At 37.3% G+C, this 14,649-nt stretch overlaps 1 protein-coding gene across 3 annotated transcripts in view; it reads right to left on the bottom strand.

Moving 5' to 3' along the window:
• Nucleotides 1-14,649, bottom strand: part of LOC106467276 (protein OSCP1-like) — a 102,242-nt gene that overhangs the window by 20,900 nt on the left and 66,693 nt on the right. For all 3 annotated transcript variants that reach the window (XM_022395418.1, XM_022395420.1, XM_022395419.1), the window contains exons 9-10: nt 7,392-7,449; nt 1,303-1,427 (exon numbers count right to left, since the gene is read on the bottom strand). In XM_022395418.1, the coding sequence (XP_022251126.1) occupies nt 1,314-1,427; nt 7,392-7,449 (172 nt within the window). In that variant the 3' untranslated portion in view covers nt 1,303-1,313. The remainder of the gene's footprint in view (nt 1-1,302; nt 1,428-7,391; nt 7,450-14,649) is intronic.

Consider the following 14,649-nt stretch of genomic DNA (forward strand, 5'->3'; position numbering starts at 1 on the left):
CTTTTATAATAATATATAAAGAATAAACAAGAAAAACAAGAAATAAAGTACTTACCCGTGTCAATGACACCTAACCTTACTTTTTTTATACTAATGGTAGTAATGCACAAAATAATTTTTACTTAATTAAATAATACCAAAGAACATAGAATAATAACATGCAAAAAGCAGACAATTTCCTCTAATTACCACAATTTTTCTGCCTTTCTAGCTGTGTGACAAGAGCTATTACAAGTTATCTCTCCCATGAGAATAAAGATGGTACTAAAAGAGAAATTGACAATTCTCTGTTTTGAAAACAATGTAATATAATACATCATTTGATAGATGAAAAACTTGGATTTTTATTTGTTATAAATAATATAGAATTAAATGTAAGAGAGAACTATTAACAAATCCTGAAAGAGAGGATGTTATAGGTAGGTGTGGCAAGAGGGGTCTGATTTTCTATTTAATGGCTTTGTAATCAAACAAAATTGAAAGCTATATAAATTATGGTTTATTTCAGCAATGAAAAATTTATAGTGAGTAATTTACAATGAATTTCGTACTTATTGGAGGGCTGGTGAATAAAATAGAGAAGATAGGATGCCTACAGAACATTTTTCACCTTTCTCATACTAGGAGAAATTCGGGATTTTAAAAAATATTGCTTTATAAAATTAAGGACTTAAAATTTATATACTATATAAAATATAGATTATTAGCTACGATTTTATGCTATACTAATTAGTGTAACATAAACAAACAGTAGTTGAATAAAATTGTGAATGTACGCCACTAAAACCTCGTGACATGTGCAGTAAGTGATGCTCGGGCAGATAGTGTTAGTGACTAGAAACTCAAAAAAGTACAGAAAAAAAAACATGTTTAAACATAAGCAATGTTGAGGAAAGAATAAACCTATGATCATGTGCTAGTGCTCACAGGGATTACAACATATTGAGGTAGTGTTGCCCTCCAACAATTGGGCATAGAGCAATAGTTCTTTCTGTTCTTGGTGGTGCAGAGAGGTAAGTAGCTTTTGTGAATAATACTTTCTGATTTTTAACGCCACCATTTTTCACTTCAACATCCTTACTCATAACCTTACAAATTAATATTTTTTGACTTCATATCATAATACGTATATGAGAATAACTATTAATATGTGATAAGACATCACATGTATCATTTTTCTATTTTCAGACTCGTAAATTTTCCTATTATACATCAAATGCTTTTAAGAACTTAATTCTAGTCATGACTAATTGTTGTTGGATGTTTATTGAAAAGTAATTTCTGATTATGTCTACAACTTACAGCCTTGAACTTTAGGAAACATGGTCCATGAGGTCCAGTAAATCATCAGGTTGATTTCCATCGGTGTCAGTATTATTCATTGTTAAGTCTGCCAGTATTTGATTCAGTTCATCTCTTTTATCCCTCTACAATAAAGATGAATTCATACAGCATTAAGATATTACTCCACAGATGATAAAGCATCAGAGGAGGCTAAACCAAAATACTATTATATGTTTTGAATACAAAAGAAACTTTCAAAACAAGTATAGTCAATGACGAACCTAGAATTTTAGTTTGTGAGGAAGGCAACCTACAAAATTAAGCAGACCTCAACTTCTAAAAAATGTACTGTAGTACATGAAAAATTGAACTATATAAAGAATAGGCATATTTTGACAAAAATGAGTTATTTCAGTAACCTTTTACAAATATAACCCCACCTGCCAAGTTTATCATACATGCTTCCTCTCTTGGGACTAATCTACAAAAGCAGGCACTATATATTTGTACTAATGCTGAATTATAATTTTTACATTATTTATAATTATGTAAACTTTTAAAGCTAATTTCACAAATTTCTGCCAAACATTTTTTTTAAAACATCTTGCTCTTTCAAAACTTTGAAAACAATATATATATAACAAACAATGTCATTCAGAATGAAATGAAATTAACAGATTAGGTATAAACTCAGAGAATAAGGTTTGGTAGAGCCATTAAAGTGCTATTCACCTCTTTCTCTGGACTACAAAGCAGTCTAGACATCATTCTGTGCCATACAGAAGTCTCTAGTGGGGGTCATATGTATCAAACCATTAAGCTGTTTCCCTCCCATTGTACTCTGAAGATATGTTTAAGGTGCTTTAAGCAGCTAAAAGATTACCCAGCTTTGCATGTTGTGACCAGAAGGGTAAAACAGACTCACTAAAAGTTTATGGGTTGACAGATACAGGCTTTCATTGCAAAGACTGAGAGTCTCTCCAACTGAATCAAGCTACAGTCTTGCTTTTGTCCTTGACCCACCTGACCAATTTATATCAAAAATTTAATTAGACTACTTTATTCTCAATGTATTTCAATAAACACGAAATCAAATCACAGTTTGAAATTTAAGTTTTAATGATTATGATTTTGCCAGAAAAGACATCATCAGGTACAGACTGAGACTGTTTGTAAACAGGTGTATATGTGTTTAATCAAATAATTGAAAGTAACCTTGACATTCACCTTGAGATACAGTGTTTTGGCAAAAGTATTCACTCCCTACCAATAGTGTCACATTTTGACGAAATACAAAGTAATGTAAACAATTTTTTAAGGAACTTGTTTTTATTCAAAACTCTAAATGATCAAACTTCACACTTTTATGTGTGAAGGAGGTTGAATGTTACCATAACCTGCAAAGAAAATATATAAATTGAAATTTACTGATTGCATAAGTATTCAGCTCCCTAAGCCAGTACTTGGTAGAAAAACCTTTGGTAGCAATTACTGCTGTGAGTCTCTTTAGATAGGTCTCTACCAGCTTTGCACAATGGGACGATGTAAGTTTTGCCCATTTTCCTGGCAAGATTGCTCCAATTCTGACAAGTTCATTGGAGATCATTGATGGACTGCAATCTTCATGTCTCGCTATAAATTTTCTATTGGATTCTATTCAGGACTTTGACTGGGGCACTCCAGGACATTCACTTTCTTCTTTTGAAACCACTCCAGTGTGGCTTTGGTCTTGTGCTTCGAGTCATTGTCCTGCTAAAATATAAATTTTTCGACCCAGTTGTAGATTCTTGGCTGACTCAAGCAGGTTTTCCTCTAGGATTCACCTGTACTTTGGACCATCCATCCTCCCCTCGATCCTGACAAGCTTCACAGTCCTTACTGATGACAAGCATCCTCAAAAAATAATGCTGCCACCACCATGCTTGACAGTTGGGATGGTGTTGACAGAGTGATATGCTGTGTTGGGAGTGAGCCAGATGTAACACTTTGAATTTAGACAAAAAAAATCCAATTTTTGTCTCGTCTGACCACAAAACCTTCTACCACATGTCTGCAATATCCTTTACATGCTTTGCTTTGTCACGAACTCTATATGCAATTTAAGATGATTATTTTTCAGTAATGACTTCTTTCTTGCTATCTGCCCATACAAGCCAGCTTTGTGTAGGGACTGGGATATTGTCGATGTATGAACACAAACTCCCATCTCAGACATGGAACTTTGCAAGTCTTTCAAAGTCACTGTTGGCTTTACAGTGGCATCACTAACCTGTTTCCTGCTTGCCTGGCAGTTTAGTTTGGAAGGGTGGCCTGATGTGGGTAGTGACTGGGTGGTATGAAGCACATTCCACTTATTAATGATGGACTTCACCATACTCAAAGAGATAATCAGTGACTTTGAAATTTTCTTGTAACCATCTCCTGATCTGTGATTCTCTACCCATTTATCCCTGACTTGTTTGGAAAGTTCCCTGGTCTTCATGGTTGGTTTGTCATATCACTATGTGAGTTGTGGTTTGAACTGATGCATTTACTCTGAAGTCAAGTTAAACCACTTTGATTACACAGAGAGAGAGAGACCATTACACTAATTTTGTGACCTTTCAAACTAATCTTTTTCACCTGAACAGATTTTAGGGTTACCATAGTAAAAAGGTTGAATACTTTATGCAATTGAGAATATTTTCATTTTCTTTGAAACTCTAAATTAATTACATAATATCAACATGTTTTTAGCTTTCTCAGTTTGTGTAGATTTTAAATATAAAGGCCCACTTGAAAGTTTCATGATTGCAAGCTCAGATGGCAACAAAATGTGGAAACTTTGCAGGGGGGGGGGTTTATAGTTTTGCAAGGTGCTGTAAGTGGGGAGGAGCTTAAATTGGTTTGGTCATTTAGAACTTTTCTGGATTTGTTTGTAGACTTGTATTTATTTCTGAAATTTCCAGGCTACTTAGTTTTTACCTTTTTCACAGATATGTAAGATTTTGCAGTTTGTTTTCAGAAGAAATTGGTGTTTAGTTTCAATAATGTGGGATGCAAAAGTTGAATCCATTTTCCTTAATTTCCAGCTTCTAGAATGTTATTTAATTCTTATTTCTATTGGACGTCCTGTTTGACCTATGTATACTTTATTGCAATTTTTACACATTAATTGGTAAAAACCACTCTTGTTGGACTTTTCAATTTTGTCTTTACTGTTGCACAATATTTTGCCTAGATTGTTTGTAAGGACTTATGTGGCTGGTCCAACTCCAACCATCACTATATCTGCCAGTAACCAATATCCTGGAGACAGCAGGAAGGAGGGTGCCTCAGTGGAAGTGGCTAACTACATGTTGGTGGAATGCATTGTACATCACCTGGCAGCATCAGGGGTTGTACATCAGTTATATGGTAGATTATGCATCAATGCCATCTTCACTGGCAAAATACCACCCTACTCTCAATGAGTGGGAGTGAGCACACTCAGGAGGAAGCCTCCATGGTCCACCACTCCAACAGCTAGGAACTGGTAAGTAGCAAGGACTCCCATATTCCACTAAAAGAAGGAGGGAAACAGTGCATTGGAAAGTCTGGAGGAAAGCTGCACCAGAGACAGTGCAATGGGTGACCACGAAATCTTATTTTGAAAAGCAGATCGCTCGAGTGAGTTATAATACACAGATCATTAGGGATGGGCAGCAATTCCTGTCTGTCTTACATTCTGCCATGTGTAAAAGAGTGGGGGATGGAAGGAGTTGAAGAGGAAGCGACACCACTAACCAATGTAGTAGTGGAGAACCATGGCTGTACCGACCAAAACGGAGCCACCAAAAGAACACAACACACTGTGGTCTGGATGATGGAATATACCTAGGGAAGCAGACAAATGGGAGGGTAGGCATACAGGTAGAAGCCCATCCAATATTGACTGAGAGAATCTAGTGCTCCAGCCAAGGGATGTAGAACAGGAGACCAAAACCGTGGGAATTGGAAATTGATATGGGTGCAAAGGCATCAAGATCTGGAACACCCCACTAGGAACAGAGCCCCAAAAACACCAGTGGATTCAGTGACCACTCTGTAGGGAGAATCTTGTCAAGAAGAAATAAGCAATCTGTGACTAGATTCACAGCATGTGGAATATGACAAGCCATCAAATGAATACGATAACTGTAGGCCCAAAACAGGAGTTTCAGTGTCTGAAAACAGATCTCTCAATTGAGTGCCCCTTGCCTGGTAATTTATGAGACCACAGTCAAGTTGTCAGAATGAACCATCACCAACTGGCCCTGAAGAGCTGGAAGGAAGTGAACCAATGCCAAACAAACTGTAAGGAGCCCTAAGAGACTGATGAGGGGGCAAGAATTCTGATATAGTCCACCACCCTGAGACCTCCCAAGCATCCAGGGAGGCACCCCAACATGAAATAGAGGTATCCGTAAAGAGATGATGTTACAGAGGAGAAGGAGGAAGAGGAACACTCATAGTAGTGTTGTCTCAATCCAACCACCAGGTAAAATCGGTCTGTAAAGGAGGAAAAGAGGAGAATCCAAGGAATCCAGAATGAGGCTCCACTGGTCCATGAAAGCCCATTGAAGGTGATATATGTGGGAATGACCAAGAGGGAGGAGGGCTTCCAGAGAAGCCCATGTCCCCAAAAAAGATAAAAACTTCTTACACAGTGGGAAAAGGAAAGGAGGATAGGTTGAGAAATAATAGTGCTATAGCCTGCAAACAAAGGGCATTCTTCTGAAGCAGGTTTTGTACCATCACTGAAAGACGCTGGCTGGAAACTGGATCCCGAGGAAAGAGGATGCTAGGATGACAGAAGAGGAGAATCAAAATGAGGACCAGACCATCAAAGACAACTTGCAAAATACAAGGGTCTGTGGTGAAGGACCTCCAAAAGTGGTCAAAGTGGAGGGGCATAAACCCCACAAGACCCAATCCTACTACATAGCCTCAAAGACCATTGATTGCCCCCAGGACAGCACTACAGTGAAACTCGGGAGTACAGAGAGGCCAGAATCAGAAAGGATCTCTCAACTGCAACTCATATTGGAAGTTGTCAGTTCAAAATAATAGTATACATTTCCTTCACTCGTGATTCAATGAGAAGAAAAGAATGATCTTTCACGACTGCCCATATTATACTCACATTAACATATAAGTAAATAATTAAAAAAAACTGGTTACTAAGACTGGGGCAAGGGGATGTAGTGGGTATATTTTATAACATAACAACCTTTTAATATAATAAGATATCAAGACAACAGTTAAAGTTACTTCTTGTTACTGATGAAAACAAGTATTGTCAATAGCTAGAATGGGAAACCCATAAAATTATGCATCAAATGGTACAACAGACTTTACAATGAAATTAAATGTCACGGCAATAATCAGAGATAGAACCACAAAGAGTTACTTCTCGTTACTGATGAAAACAAGTATTGTCAATAGCTAGAATGGGAAACTTACAAAATTATGTATTAAATGGTACAACAGACTTTACAATGAAATTAAATGTCACGGCAATAATCAGAGATAGAACCACACAGAGTTACTTCTTGTTACTGATGAAAACAAGTATTGTCAATAGCTAGAATGGGAAACCCATAAAATTATGTATCAAATGGTACAGCAGACTTTACAATGAAATTAAATGTCACGGCAATAATCAGAGATAGAACCACAAAGCGTAACTTCTTCTTACTGATTATAACCTACAACATCAATAATTAGAATGATAAACCCACTACATTATGTACCAAACTAAATGTACAAATTACTAGTTCAACTTAGTCTTCAGTTATTTTAACATAAAAAACATTTACGTGGAAGATAGGTATATATACACAAATTTCTGTAAGTTGAAACATGTTGGATAAGTGGAACTACATAATTTAAAATGGTAATAAAAGTAGAGAGATACTCTGATTTTCTCCTTCTGAGAATAATATAGACATTTTAAAATACCATCAAAGATTATACAATCTGACTTATCTAACAATATTGACTATTGGAAAAAATGTAACACTGTAGTTCAAATCTAGAGTACAACTTGTTTACAAAACAGAAGTGATTAGCTTAAAATACTAGATTTATAAAAACCACATTCTAACCTTACTGATGTCTATATTAACCACAAGTTGTCCATCTTGTTCTATTCCTTGGAAATTCCTAAAAAAAACAACAAAAACAACATTAGATGCATATCACAGTAATAATACATATAATTTATGGGCTTTTGTGGTAAAGTTTCATAGTTTTAAATAAATATATATATATATTGCAAACAGACCTATTAATGCTACGTATAAACTACAAAATGGTCAGGAATGCCAATACACTTCATCATAACACTATTTCTGTACATTTCTGTGAAGAATTGTATGTCGACAGATATAGCAGTACGGTTCTGTGAAGAATTGTAAGTGTACAGATTTAACAGTAAGGTTCTGAGAATAATTCCAAGTGGACACATATAACAGAATATTTGTGTGAAGAACTGTAAGTGTACCGATGTAACAGTACGGTTCTGTGAAGAATTGTAAGTGTACCGTTGTAACAGTCGGTTCTGTGAAGAATTGTAAGTGTACCGTTGTAACAGCCGGTTCTGTGAAAAATTGTAGGTCTACAGATATAACAGCATGGTTCTGTGAAAAATTGTAAGAGGACAGATATAACAGTATGGTTCTGTGAAGAATTGTAAGTGGACAGATGGAACATTACGGTTTTGTGAAGAACTGTAAGTCTACAAATATAACAGTACGGTTCTGTGAAGAATTCTTAGTGGACACATATAACAGAACATTTGTATGAAGAATTGAAAGTGTACCGATGTAACAGTATGGATCTGAGAAGAATTGTAAGTGTTCCGTTGTAACAGTCGGTTTTGTGAAGAATTTTCGGGCTACAGATATAACAGCATGGTTCTGTGATGAATTGTTATTGATAAAGTCAAAAATAAATTACAATTATGAAACTATAAATTATGATTAACTAATTACTAGTAGATTGTACTCAGCTCAGTTATACAACAATGAAACTCCGAAAGATTTCATTTTAGAATGAGGTCATGTCTTAAATACAGACTAAGCTATTACATTTTATAGCCTGACCAGGCAAGGAACTTGTCTACTGTCTCATGGGACAGTTCCGTGTCATACTTAATCTTTAATAATATAATCCAATAACACACAATGATCAAAGTGCAGATTGAACTGGACCTCCGTTGAACTTAGACTTCGAGATTAAACAATTCTCAGAATACTAGGTTTATTTATTATACTTAACCTTGTGTAAGAAGAATACTTTGAAACTGCCACATTATAGTGCCCATGTTATGATTGAACTATGTATTGTGAATGCTGTTTTGATGCTTGCACATTATATTCTTCCAATTTTTAAGGAAGTCAGTTTGTTTTTCTGATATAAGAGAACTAGAACTCACTGTGAAGTCCTGTAGCTTTTTTTATTTTCTATTTCCTGCTAATCATGTACTGTTTAAACTTAGTTTCAGTAAAAATGTATTTTAATTGTTAAATACAGTCATCTCTTATTTCCATCCAAATACACTTGAATACCCTGCATTAGTCCTTTCATTAGCATAATTAACCAGTTTCTTTCTGTTCTTGCTGTAATAAAATGTTTCATTTTGATTCTAATTTCACACAGTCTGTTTCATTCCACCTGTAACAAATCACTACATGTCTTTTAATATATTAGATTTATGAATCTCAGTTGTTTGCACTGATTGAGTGATGGTGCACCGATTTTATCCTTGAATTGCTACAGTTTAAAGTGGCTAAGCTGGTAAAGTTTTGACTCATTTTAGGTTTAACAAAAGTAATAGATTATACTGACTGCATGGACTTGTGGTGAACAAATGACAGGTCTGAAATGTTACTTGTATATACCTCAGATTAAAAATTCATGGAGGACTAGTTACAACAATTAAATATAAAGTTGTGCTATTAAGTATGATTTTATCATATTTAGATACTTACTGAAAAATAAAAAATAATGGATACAGAAATTAGAATAGGTTATACATCAGAAACTGTTTTCATTCATAACCTTTGGATGAAATGCAAAATAAATTAATGATTTTGATTTGTTCATTAAAAATTTTGTTATGATACTTAGTTTTTAGATATTTCAAAGCACTACAGCCAAAGACTGCAAAGGGTACCATGAACTGACAGTTACTGTGATATACCTTACTTAATCATACTGCACCCTCTATACTAGTACAGCTAGCTCCCTCTACTATTCTTGAGTAATCCTCACTTTAGAGAATTGGCAAGTACAAACCAAAAATACTGGCATATCAGTGGGGAGGAAGGGTGGAAAGTGGGTGAGAAGAAAAAAGTACCTATCAAAAATACATTTTCAGTGTAAGAAAATGTTAACTTCCAAAATTGTCTTAGTGAAGGCACATCAATATCCAATCAAGTGGAAAGTGACTGCACTGAAAGAACAGGTGTGCAAGAATATGAAATGAAAGCACACCTATGGGGTATAGCACTACTACTGGAACAGGTATGTTCACTGCCCAGTAATTAACACAGGAACAAAAAGACGGCAGAACTGAATTAGCAGGCACCAATGCATTCAGAAAAGAGTCATACAGCCTCGAATCAGTGGAAAAGTGTTGTAGAACCATGACTTGAAACAGTATGATGTTAACAAACCTGGAAAGTCTAGTGTGAAAGTGACAATGGGCTTCTACAAGTGTGGTCCATCTGGGCAAAACATCCAGTGGAAATACCTTGTATAAGATATTGAGATGAACAAGTGCGGTCCTTCCGGGCAAAAAACAACCAGGAAAAGTGCCTTGGATGCTTAGGATGAAGAAAAAAAATTATAGACATGAATGTGATCTTGACGGTTTTCATAGCCAGCCCATTGTAAACAGACATGTCATACTTCATCGACGTATGTAGCGGAATGTAGTACCAAACATATTGATATGGTGCCAGAGAAAATGAAATAACTAAATTTGGCTAGGGTTAAAAGTTTGTGAATTGTATATGAATAGGCCAAGTGTGGTCCATCCAGTGTAAGCACTTTGCATAAACTTGTGAGATCAAGTGCAGTCCACCTGAGCATAAAACATCCAGAGGAAGTACCTTGGATACATAATATTCAATAATGTGACCAAGTGTGGTCAACCTGGGCAAAAACATCCAGGAGAAGCCAAGTGCAGTCCATCTGACCAAAAAAAAAACATCTAGTGGAAGTGCCTTGCATAACATATAGAGATCAACAAGTATGGTCCACCCGAGCAACACCTTGGATGCATATGATAAACCCGAGTGCAGTCCGCCTAGGAAAAAACATCCAATGGAAGCACCTTGCAAAGGAAGTTTTTGATCAGCAAGTGCAATCTGCCTAGGCAAAAACATCTAAGGGGAAACACCTTGAATCTTATGTTATTGTATAATCATTGTTCGGTAATGAATATAATGATGAGAGCACTTTTCTTCTTGCTGAGTGCGCACATATGATATATAAATTCTGATTTTGTTTGTCATAGGAAACCCACTCAGAAGGAATCCTCCTCGGTCCACCACTCCAGCAACTGGGAACCGGAAGTGGCAAGGGCTCCCTTGCTCCACCAGAAGAGAAGGGGGGAGAGCACACTTTGAGGAGTCCAGAGGAATGATACACAACAGAGACAGTGCAATGGGTGTCTGTGATTCCCTATTTTGAAAAGCAGAAAAACCTTAATTGGAAGAAACACCCCATCTCAATAGTGAGTGTTATAGAAGGATACAGATTTAGTACTAATATAATATTAAGCATACCTGACCAAGCAACATCCACCACCAGTTGGGATCCTGAAATATGATGAGGATCAACTAAATACGATAAAAAATAATAATATTTTGATGGAGGAAGATGATACTCGCCTGAGAAAGACAGGTTGTGCAAAGATTGCGTGACAAATAACATAACAGCCTGAATGATCTCCTCCAAAGGACAGCAGAATCGAGAAGCTAAAGGCATAGTTAGATGGTGAATGTAATGCGAAGAAACATTATTTAAATGGTGACCAGTCATACAAGTTGAATCCAACCAATGAGTTCAATAAGCGATAGATTACTGGAAACAGAGGAATTCCATGAAACAAATAGACAGGAACAAGAACTAGAAAAAAAAAGAGACAGTACAAGCCACATAACATAGCATGGAACCAACTGGACAAAGTAGTCAATCCAGATTCGAAAAGGAGTACAGGTGGGAAATGGAAAGTAAGTAAATAGAAGAAAAGGCTAAACAACCTTCCCAGGCAGCCAATGTTATGGGAAGGAAGGCCCAATCCATATAGAGGATAACACACGAGGAATGGTAAAGGATGCAGGAAACAGAAATGGCATAAATATTGGAACAACAACGACCCGATGCAATGAGGAAAAGGAAATATGGACAAGGAACACATTGCAATGGGTTTAAAGGGAGAACCAGAAGGACAACACTGAGATCCCAATCCAGCAGAACAAACGAATGTAGTGGACAGACCAGAGGAAAGGAACAGAAAAGGAGAGAAATAACCAGGGAGGAGAACACATTCTGGAAGTTAGAAAATGGAAGGGGTTCAACACAGCAGCCATACAACTAGCAACAGCTGACATGGACGAACCCTAATGAAACAACCAGGTGAAGAAATGGAACAGAAGGATGGGATGGGTGGAAGCCATGGTGAATGGACCAAAGTCTGAAGGAAGACCAATGCCTCTGGTACACAGACAAGGAGGAAAGTAGCAAGGTATGGGCAAGAAAAGACACTACACTAGGGGTGAGTCCCTACGCTGAGGTGAGGGACTGGACAAAAGCTATGTGTGGAGATGGAGTTTGGTGACATTGGAATGAACCATGTCAGAACACTGTGGTCAGAGGAGAGACTGGGACAGAGGTAAGGGCAGGGAATATCACTCCAGCAAGGGCCATAGCAGATGGAACTATGTCTGAGCAGGCCATTAGAGAGAAACGAGCAGGACATGGCAAGGAATGGTTTAAAAAAGGGAAAAGTTCTGGAGAGGAGTCTAATGGGAAGTTACGTATCCATGAGAAGACCCCTCCAAACTTGACTGAATGCATCTACTCCCAGAGCTGAAGTGTATGTAGAGGAACAAATTTTAATGTTCCAGTGAGTGGCAAACACATTTATATGTGGTGTTCACAGTTGAGAACACACCCACAAAAATACCCATGGAAAAAGGGATCACTTTATGAGAAGAACCTAGTTGGGTCGAGATAAGCAATCAGCCACCAGATTAATGTTGCTGAGAACATGACACACAAAATTTGCCATGTAGTGGTCATAGGCCCAGTAAAGAAGATCCAGCATCTGAAAAGACAGAGATCTGGATTTGGTTCCTCCTTACTTGGTCATACAGCCGACACTAGTGTAATAGTATGAATGAACCACAGCTACCCGCCTTTTCAGGTGTGAGAAGAAAGGATACAAACCCCAACAAACTGCCAAAAGTTCCAGGAAATTGAAATGGACAGTAGCTTCCTTGACAGACCATCAATTGGAAATCTTTTAAGAATTGAGTCAAGCCCTCAAACCACCCAGAAAGTATTGTTAAATGTATGAGATTCTGGACAAGGTAGGGTAATGGAAATCACTACCATGGTCATTTCCCAATTGAGCCACCAAGCAAGGTCAGCCATGATCCCAAGGAGAAGGGTAATGGAATAGTCCAAGGGATTGTGGGAGAACCTCTACTGGTTAAAAGCATCCACTGAAGGGATCACAAGTGAGCCCAACCCAAGGGAATGAGAGCTTCCAAGGAACCCCCAAAAGAGATAAAAAGTGGAGTGAGAAAAAGAGAAGATAGGGCCATTCAGACTGCCTGCGCAATATCCCTGAGCCAAAGTGGAGAAGACTGGGCCCAACAAAGATGGGAATGGAAGAAAAACCCTTAATGGAATAAGAGATTGAGTTGGGTGAAGAATGGACCTCTCGACTGGATCAGAAAAGCCCACCCAATTATCTTCCTGAAACAGTGAGCAAGTGTAATTGACTGACTGGGCATGGGAAGAGGCGAGCATGAGCTTGTCATCCATGAAAAGGAGAGTCTGAAAATCCAAGGAGTAAATGATTGACAAAAGAGCGTACCACTTGACAGAGCCGAAGAAGGGCCAAATGGCAGTGTCTGGAACTAGAAGACACAACTCATGTGGATAAACCAAAGAAATTGATGTGACACTGGAGCAGTTGGAATATGAAGATAGGCATCTGTCACAATGATTTGATCATCCAGAGTCCCAGAGTACCCCCCAACCCCTTCGAAAGTAAGAGGTAGGATTTCATGGTGAAGTGAGGTGGCTCCAGATAGGAGTTTAGCTGAGACAAGTCTATGATGGGTCTCCAATCTCATGTGATTTAGAGGACAACATACAGACTGAAGTAAAATTCCGGTTGAGTGAGCACAACCCATGCAATAGCTCCTTTGTGAAGGAGGTCTTGAACAGACTAGACAAAATGACTGGAAGAAGTATGATCCAGAGAAGGAAGGAGGGAAATATGGGAAGTGGGTAAGGGAGGAGCAGAACTAAAGGCAGAAATCTTCAGATAGAACCCGTAGAACCCACAGAACTGTCGTGAAGTATAGCCAAAAAGACACATAAACTAAAAATACTTAGAGAAAGTATTCATGACTAACAAACTAACAAAACCTAGAAATTTGTAGATTCTACAAAGTACATAAAAAGAACAAACTTGCAAAACTATGTAGTTTGACCTAAAACATAAGAAACATCTAAAGTATAAAACCACTAAAAGAACTTAGAAGATAAAAGACATAAATATCGAACTTATTTATCAGTCCACTCAAAGAATCAATAAAACAAAAAACACTAAAGTAAAATGCACCATGAAGAATTTTATAAATCAAACTTATGAAGTAGTGAGTATAGAAGACATGAAAGGTCTAAATTATTGCATGCAGAAATTAGGTCAATCCACACAAGCTCAAATAAACCTGCTATACATGGGTGTATTACTGGGTAATACATGTTGAAAACTTACCATAGATCTCCTGAGGAAAAGAAAACAATACCTAACCCAGGAGATTAAATGGAAGCATAGTAACAGATGAAAAGTGCCGTTGAAAGAAATTTTCACTCAGTAGTTATATTCCCCCTCTCAAAAAATCGTAATGTGAAAGAAAGAAATTGTTGGCTGAATGTAAGACATGAACTCCCTGCAGACCAAAGTTTTTGCTTCCCTAGCAGACATCATCAACCCTGAGACTTGGAGACTAGAGTCAGAACCATTATCTACCATCGTGGGAAGTACATCATCAACCCTGAGACTTGGAGACTAGAGTCAGAACCATTATCTACCATCGTGGGAAGTACATC

This window comes from Limulus polyphemus, unplaced genomic scaffold (assembly GCF_000517525.1).
Source record: "Limulus polyphemus unplaced genomic scaffold, Limulus_polyphemus-2.1.2 Scaffold2551, whole genome shotgun sequence".
Taxonomy (NCBI): Eukaryota; Metazoa; Arthropoda; class Merostomata; order Xiphosura; family Limulidae; genus Limulus; species Limulus polyphemus.